General features: G+C 25.5%; 2 protein-coding genes across 3 annotated transcripts; one reads left to right on the plus strand and one right to left on the minus strand.

The window, feature by feature from the left end:
• The first annotated feature begins 232 nt into the window (after nucleotides 1-232).
• LOC127061435 (two pore calcium channel protein 1-like) lies at nucleotides 233-6,725 on the plus strand. Of its 2 annotated transcripts, none has more exons than XM_050988287.1 (12): nucleotides 233-542; nucleotides 997-1,181; nucleotides 1,379-1,543; nucleotides 1,623-1,748; nucleotides 2,323-2,630; nucleotides 3,779-4,059; nucleotides 4,160-4,378; nucleotides 4,467-4,586; nucleotides 4,694-5,033; nucleotides 5,139-5,440; nucleotides 5,519-5,625; nucleotides 5,716-6,725. In XM_050988287.1, the coding sequence occupies exons 1-12, from the start codon at nucleotides 443-445 to the stop codon at nucleotides 5,947-5,949; spliced, it is 2,487 nt and encodes an 828-aa protein (XP_050844244.1). In that variant the 5' UTR covers nucleotides 233-442; the 3' UTR covers nucleotides 5,950-6,725. The 2 variants fall into 2 exon arrangements, with proteins under 2 accessions (XP_050844244.1, XP_050844243.1); XM_050988286.1 differs by having other exon boundaries at nucleotides 234-542; nucleotides 970-1,181.
• Nucleotides 6,726-7,128: 403 nt separating this feature from the next.
• LOC127061441 (mevalonate kinase) lies at nucleotides 7,129-8,418 on the minus strand. Its single transcript, XM_050988305.1, has 2 exons — nucleotides 7,512-8,418; nucleotides 7,129-7,444 (listed from the first exon to the last, which is right to left on the minus strand). Exons 1-2 carry the CDS (start codon nucleotides 8,406-8,408, stop codon nucleotides 7,184-7,186), a joined length of 1,158 nt encoding a protein of 385 aa, XP_050844262.1. The 5' UTR covers nucleotides 8,409-8,418; the 3' UTR covers nucleotides 7,129-7,183.
• Between the last annotated feature and the right edge of the window lie 107 nt (nucleotides 8,419-8,525).

Raw genomic sequence — 8,525 nt, forward strand, 5'->3', positions numbered from 1 at the left:
ATAAAAAATTTGTTGTTTTATTATATATTTGGTAAAAAAATAATTAATCCTTGGAAAAACAAATGAAGTGTGATGAAATAAAAAAGGAAATATTCTATTAAATAATTTTTTAATAAAAAATTTATCAAGTCCATCAATGATACTGTTCTTTTCTGGATATAGTACGATCTAAGTATGTACGTATTTCCCTCTCTCCTGTTTTTCCCCTTCTTCTCATGATTGCTCATAATTCGATCTGACGTCGTGCGAGTGACATATATAGTTGGTGAGTGTATCGGGTATTATCGAGCATCAACAATCTTCATCAAAAGTCGACAAGTACTTGACTGATACAGAAAACTTCATAAGTGATATATCGTGATAGTGACATCGATTCGCTCTACAATAAAGTACCAAGAAAGGTGTGTACGTCACGCGCGTAATACATGTGACACAGTGTTAAATGTCTTCCAGAGCTGATGAATACGCTGCTAATTATCAACGTTTTAATAATGACACAAATCAATCTTTGGAACAAGACATTTCCCACGGATCTACCCAAAGTGAGTTATCCTATTAGTAATCTTACTGAAAAATCGTATTCATGTTTAATCGATATTAAGGATAACAAAATCTTGAAAAGTCAAACGACTACAAACTCTCGTTATATTTTTAAAACAATTTCTACGCATTACATATATATATATACACACACAAACACACAAAATAATATATTTTCTTTTCATTTTTTTTTAATATAAGTAAAAATGTAAAAATGTGATAGTAGTATTCAATTTCATTCAATGCTAAAATATTTCATAAATTTCATAATTGGACATAATAATTTAGAATAATTAAAATTTGTCTTTTTATAATGCAGATGTTCCTCTAACAAGCTTTTCAATTAAGCTTAATCAATTATAAAGAATGGTATACATTAATAATATCTATCCTGTACAGATATTTTTATTTATTTTTAACTTCTTATAGAATATGGATCTATGTTATCTTCCCCAGAAAGTCATGTAAGAGTATCTTTCAATGAAACTGAAAATTCTAATAAAATAAATTATAAATTATATGCTGATGGAATGGATCATTCTAATGTTCCTGAGGATACTACTATTATTTCCCAAGAAGAACCATTGGATATTGATATGCATTGGGAAATGAATTATCATGAAGCTGCTATTTTTTTAGAGGTTTAGTATTTTGAATGTCAGAATTTAATTTCAATCAACAATAATTTTTTTAATATATAAAAAAATACTATTTTTAGTGCAACCAAACTGCAAAGTTTATATAATTTATACTAATTTTTATTTAAATATAAATATATTATTGAAATTTTGTAATCTAATTATCTTATTCATTAAATTGTATAAATTTATGTTTGTAGGAAGGACGAAATAATGAAAAATTTGATTCACATCCTAGACATCCAGAGGATTTACCAGCATACCTTTTAGTTCATAATAAGTGGTATTATGGACTAGATTTATTAACATCTCTTATTCTATTAGCCTTAGCATTTGTTGAAGAACCAGCTGTGTCATTATTCCAAGTAAGTTATGAAAAGTAGTAATAAAAACATTATTTTACTTTTATCCAACCAGAGAATTACAATGGATAAATACTTTTAGATGCCTGTGTGGGCTCATAGTACAATAGAACTTTTTGCTTTAATTACTATTGGTATAGAATTAGCTTTGAAACTTAGATGGATCGGATGGGGAACTATGCTAAAACATAAACGTACAATGATAAAGGTAAGAAATACAATATTTTGTTATAATTTATATTTAGAATACTTTATATTATAAAGTAAAAAGCATTTGTAATAAGGAAGCTTTTATCTGTGATAATAATTCTTGTCAAAAATATAAGAGTAAAAACAAAGATAAGGAAAGTTGCAGCTGCAAACTAATATCAAGTATTAAATTTTTTAATGATTACAATGGCAATAAGGAAATAATTTATATTAACTGTTTCTTTCATATCAAATAAAGTCCAATAGTACAATAATTCTAGGAAAAAATGAAAGTGAAACATTTAAAATGGTAACACGTCATTATGATTGGAATATTATGAAAGATATTACATTAATAAAGTTCGTGTAGAAATTAATACATACATATGTACATTATTAGCATACAGATTAATTCCAAACTTATTATGCAACTTTATTAAAGCCTCAAACACTTAAGTCTTCTCCAACGACTAATTCATTAGTTATTCTGTTACACTATTTAAATGTGTTGTATAAATATGTATATTATTAGAGGAATCATAGATTTCTTTATATCCCCGTCATTTGTTTTAAAATTCTAATTTCTGTTTCAGTGTATTACTCTAGCTATTATGTTCCTAGAAGCAATGGTAGTTCTAGTGCGGCAGTCTTCTCATTTTAGAGTAACACGAGCTTTAAGACCCATTTTCTTAGTAGATACAAAATACTGTGGTGGTGTTAGAAGATTTATAAGACAGATATTATTGACATTACCACCAATTCTTGATATGTTAGGACTTCTTCTATTCTTCATATCTGTCTATACAGTATTGGGTTATTATATGTTTTCTGAAATGAATAGAAATTTTTCTACATTGGAAAATAGTTTTGTAAGCTTATTTGTTCTTCTCACCACAGCAAAGTAAGTAAAATGATATCTATCTAATGTATTAAATATTTAATTTTACTGTATTGCTTTAGATATTATATTAATTAAATACTTAATTTATAATATATAAGAATTAAAACATATTTTACATATGTGCCAATAATTATGATGAAGTAGATTAAATCATATATTTTTTATATTGAAATATTTAGATCTTTGCTATTGATATAAAAAATTCTTTTCCATTATGTAGCAAAATATTTTCCGAAATATTTATTGTTATAATGTAAATCTTTTATATAATTATGAATTTTTACAAGTATCTTGTAAAAGTATGTTTTTTGATATTTCATATGACAGACTATTTTTTAAATTATTTTTAATTATCTTTAAATCTTCAATTCTTAAATTATTTAATCATTTCGAAAACATTTCATTTTTATACAAAAAGGAAAATTATAAACAACATAATTATAATCATATTAATTTAATTTAGAATGATATTAGAGATTTCTTCTTCTTCGATAATAATATTTTTCTTTGCAATGTTCTGAGAATATAAAAATATTCATAGAAAATTGACGAAATGTACAGTAACAAATTCATTATATCCTTAGGTTTCTTTTTCTTTTTTTTGTAATTAATATATTAGACTAATGTAGAGTTAATTACTGAGAAATTAAATAGACGTTTATGCTTCACATAGTTATTGATTAAATTTCAATTCAAGTGGTTAAAAATTTCGTAGGAAAATAAAATATTAGGATTTCTCATATTTACTTATAATATATAGTTACACAAAATTTTTTTAGCTTTTAAAAAACAGGATTTCCTGTACTAACAATGCAAAGTTTTTTTTAAATTTTTACATAAAATTTGTTAACAGTTTTAAATAGGTAGGTACGTACATTTTTCCAGAAAAACAAAGTATACTGAAAAATAAGTAACTTAGTTCACTCCCAAAATAAATAAAAATAGAATTATATTTATCAACTAACTTTGTAAAGTTACATGGTATATTTTTTATTTTTAATTCTAAATTCTAGATTATTAAAATATAAATAATTGTAATATAAAATAAATCATAAAGTAAATTTTATCAATTTTTGGACTTGGTTCATAGTTACCGGCACATATGATGTATTATTACAATATTTTTTAATATTAATTAAAATTTTCAGCTTTCCAGATGTAATGATGCCATCTTATTCAAAAAATAAGTGGTATGCAATATATTTTGTATCATATTTATCTACTATGTTATATGTAATGATGAACTTAATGCTAGCAGTTGTAAATGAAACATTTACATCAGCCGAACGCGATAAATTTAAAAAATTGTATTTACATAAAAGAAAAGCTTGTCAACATGCTTTTAAACTATTAGTTTCAAAGCAAAATCCAGATAAAATGAAATTTCGGCAATTCGAAGGCTTAATGAGATACTATGCACCACATAAATGTAAGTTTAAAAAGCAATATATCAATATCATGTCATTGATTTTATTATAATTGTTTATAGTTTTATTATTTTATATTTTTTTTACTTCAATATTTTACAGCTACAAGAGATATTGTTTTAATGTTTCGTTATATGAATACTTCTGGAAGTGGTGCATTGAATTCTGAAGAATTTTTAGTAGTATATGATGCCACGATGCTTCAATGGGAAGTAGAATACTCTAATATACCATGGTATCATACGGCATGGCAACCTTTACAAATGCTGTGTGTCGGTGCTCATACTGCTATTAAATGGTCATACTTCGAAAGTTTAGTATGTAAGTAGATAAATTAATAATATATATAAACATGTGCATAAAGTAATAGTTTCATACAGTAGAAATATATATTATTCCTTTTTTATAGACATAATAATTATAGGAAATGGAATAGCAATGATAATTCGATTGATACAACCAAGTGACAATCTTCAAATATCAGCTCACAAATTTGCAGCTTGTTGGGACACTTTACTTTTTGGAAGTTGTAAGTTTGATGATAGAAAGCATATTGAATAATATTTATATTTGATCCTGAATTACTATTCTTTATTGTCTTATGAATATAATTAATAACTACAAAATAATTTACAGTGTTTGTATCAGAAGCATTAGCAAAAATATTGGGCCTTGGGATAAAGCGTTACCTTAGTTCTGGATGGAATCTTTTTGATTTAGGAGCTTCAATTATGACTCTAGTTGCCGCGTGTGGACTTATTTTATTTCCAAATACTACGTTCCTAGTATTGTTCAGACCTTTGAGGCTTCTAAGACTTTTTAAGATAAAAAAGCGTTATCGAGATGTGTTCGGTACACTTGTTATATTGTTTCCCCTAATGTGTTCTACTGCTATTGTTATGCTCGTTTTATACTATTTCTTTGCTATCATTGGAATGGAATTATTTGCCGGATATGATATGAGAAATTGTTGCAAGTACGTATAACACGAAGTTATTATCTTTTTAAAAATATTTACTTTATGATAAGTATTCGTCGTTATTGCCGCTATGTTGGAACTATGTATATTTGATTTTATTAGGAATACAACTGTAGAGGATTTTTATAAATATTCTGCTAATGGAAGTACAGCATTAGGATATTATTACCTCAATACATTTGATAATTTAATAGCAAGTAGCGTGACACTTTTCGAATTGACTGTTGTTAACAATTGGTTCATATTAATGAATGCGTATGCTTTTACCGTTGGTATGTATACCCGGTCATACTTTATGACATTTTACTTGGTAACCATGATCGTCCTTACAATCGTGGTATCCAGTTTCTTAGAAGCATTTAGATTTAGGATACAGTATAAACGATCAACATCTAAACACGATGGTAAGTTACAACGTCTATATAATATTGACTCTCAAAATTATGCAATGTATATGCATTATTGCTTTTATTTTTCTGTAGAAGAAAAAATGTTGCATGAAGAAGTTGAGTTAAGATGGGATGAGTTACAGTGTATAATAGAAGATGTTCAACTTCTCGAGGATTTACGATCTTCATTAGTTGTTGGTGTAAGTGTTGTGCAATCTTTCTAATCTAATTTCCAATTTGTTATTTCAAATGTCTATTATTATTAAATAATATCTGTTTTTTTTATGCAGGGCACTACTCTTTTTATTGGCTCACGACCTCGTACTAGAGAGGTTTTACAACGAAAAATGTATACGAATGAAATAACTGAATGGATCACAGAAGCTAAATTGGAGGAACGCCAAAATGATATTACTGTAATAAATAATTACGTAGATAGTAGAGAAGGTAACGATATTTCTGATTCTGAACTTGTTTTACATCGAAGATCGCGATCTCCACAACGTAACGGTGTATGCACCTAACAATATTCAGTAATAATTATTCAATTGTACAAATTAAATTCGTCGAGAATTTTCAGTCACTTAATTCAGTTTTTAATATCATCTCAAACAATATATTTTTTTTATTTAGAAAATTTATTACAGTTCATTAAAGTAAGAAACATTACTATACCTGTCCTTATATTTTTATTTCAAAGAAAAAATTTTTACGAAAAAAATATAATTTTTCATCGATATCATCGATTTATCATGAACAAACATAAGAAAACAATTAATGTGATTTTATTAATGCTGGCATTAATATATATTATAATATTATACTTGCATTTCTGTGACATTATTTTATATTTTATATAAAATAAGAAATACTTTATTTGGATATATTTGATTTTATGATATATGCGTGAGTAATTCACATTTTTAAACTTATTTCGCTCATTTTTTCATTTTTATTTATAATAATTTATTTTCTCTTTCAGATTTATTTAATTTATGTATTATAAATTATTTTTTCATTGCATACTTTTTCATAGCCATTACTAACAATATATTATTTTACTATTATGTTATAACAAATATTTTTAACTTTATGTAACACTGTATAATAATCTACATATTTATAAGTAGCATGCACATACATATACATGTAATGTGATATACAATAATATTTTAATTTCGATTATATTTATGAAGTGCGAATTAAATGAAAAAAAGAAAAAAAAGAAAAAAGCTTGTATGCAATTATTTAAAATTGTACATATTAGAAAATGAAAATTAAACATAATATTGTTATTTAATTATTTTATTCATTAATGCTATGAATAGTAACTATACATATTTGTATTACTATATAAATCTGTTACTGTTATGCGAATATAAGTACTGGCATTTATTTGTTATGTATTTAATCAATCTGTATATTTTTTAATGTTACCACCTTAAAAATAAAATATATTATATTTTATCTATTTATTTAAAAAATCGATAAATATTTGTGAATCATACTCTTTCAACTATAAAATACATTACAATAAATAAACATTTGCCTTATAAGATCCACTACATTGCTTTTAATATTGTTATATGTATTTAAGATACATAAATATATTTCAAAAATAATGATTAAATCTGTCATCCATATTTATAAATGTGTAAATTTTAAGCTGCTTGATGTAACAAGTAAATATAATATAGATAATATAAAACAAAATGGTTTATTTATAGATAATCATAAAATAATTGTAAAAATAGTAATTTATTCGTCGATTAAAACACCAGTACCCCCTAAGCTTGTCAATGTAACACAGTAACCATCTGCAATTAATTTTCGCGAAATACTTGATATGATTTCGGGTTGCGTATCAGGTGGTAACAAAATAAAAGCATGTCCTCCGCCGCCGGCACCGGTTAACTTTGCAGCAAATCCATAATTTTGAGCTTCTGCGCATATTCTATCTAATGATGAATGAGATGTTTGCAATGCTGCTAATAAACTTTGATTTATGTTGATAAGCATCTGAAAATTAAAAAAATATAAATATATATTTTATTTTAACAGAGTATTTATAATATTATTTTCTTACCATTAATTGGTTGTATTCTTCATATTCTTCGCATTTTCCTTTACTATCATTTTGGGTTTGATTTATATCTTGTTTAAGAATTTTTAGTGCTTCTTTTGATATGTTGTCTATAGAATCCATGATAGGATCAATAACAGTAGGATACATACATTTCAATTTTGTTGATTTATCTATTATTGTTTTAGTGCTTCTTTGAACTCTGGTATCTACCAATAAAATTTTCATTTTCCTTACATTAAGTATCGAGTTTATGCAATCATTTTTTCTAAATTCAATTATTGATCCATATGTGCAAATGGAATTATCAATTCCAGATGGTGTACCATGTAAAATTTTTTCACATTCAAATGCATATTTTGATATAAGTTTCAAATCGTTCGTATCTAAAGTTTTATAGATTTTCTTTTGCAAACGTGACCAATGAAGAAAACAAGCCGATAAACAAACTGCAAATGAAGCTGAACTTCCAAGTCCAGCACCAATTGATAACTCCGTATTCAAATTTATTTCTGCAGGTTTTATATCAATTTCTTCTTTATTGGATACATATATGAGCAAATAAAAAAAAGCTTCTAAACTTAATTTTTGATGTGGATTATTATATCCAATATTGTGTACGAATTGTTGAATATGATCATAAAGATTATCATGATTATGTTCTAATTGATGAGATTTATACATGGAAATATATGTTTGTATACGTTGAATTGGTACATTCACGACCAAGTTCATATTATCAAAGTTTAATTTTATAATTTCTTCTACTTCTTGTAGCTCTTGAAATTTCAAATTTGTACGTAAATCTAAACTAGCTGCTAAGGCAGTCTTTCCATACATTACTGCATGTTCTCCAAATAAAATAACTTTTCCTGGTGCAGATACTTTAAATGAGATCATTTTTGTATTAAGATCTTTACTAAGCAACGTAAGTTATGTTACAATATTATTAAGTCTTGATATATAACAGTAATAATTAAGCAATAATTGAAAATTTATTTTTAAGATCTCTAAATT

Source organism: Vespula vulgaris, chromosome 2 (assembly GCF_905475345.1).
Source record: "Vespula vulgaris chromosome 2, iyVesVulg1.1, whole genome shotgun sequence".
Classification (NCBI taxonomy): Eukaryota; Metazoa; Arthropoda; class Insecta; order Hymenoptera; family Vespidae; genus Vespula; species Vespula vulgaris.

Coding starts and splice junctions, on each gene's coding strand:
- LOC127061435 (XM_050988286.1), top strand. CDS start 443: ATGTCTTCCAGAGCTGATGAATACGCTGCTAATTATCAACGTTTTAAT. Junction 1,544..1,622: donor CAGCTGTGTCATTATTCCAA/GTAAGTTATGAA, acceptor AAATACTTTTAG/ATGCCTGTGTGGGCTCATAG. Junction 1,749..2,322: donor ATAAACGTACAATGATAAAG/GTAAGAAATACA, acceptor TTTCTGTTTCAG/TGTATTACTCTAGCTATTAT.
- LOC127061441 (XM_050988305.1), bottom strand. CDS start 8,408: ATGATCTCATTTAAAGTATCTGCACCAGGAAAAGTTATTTTATTTGGA. Junction 7,445..7,511: donor AAGAATACAACCAATTAATG/GTAAGAAAATAA, acceptor TTTAATTTTCAG/ATGCTTATCAACATAAATCA.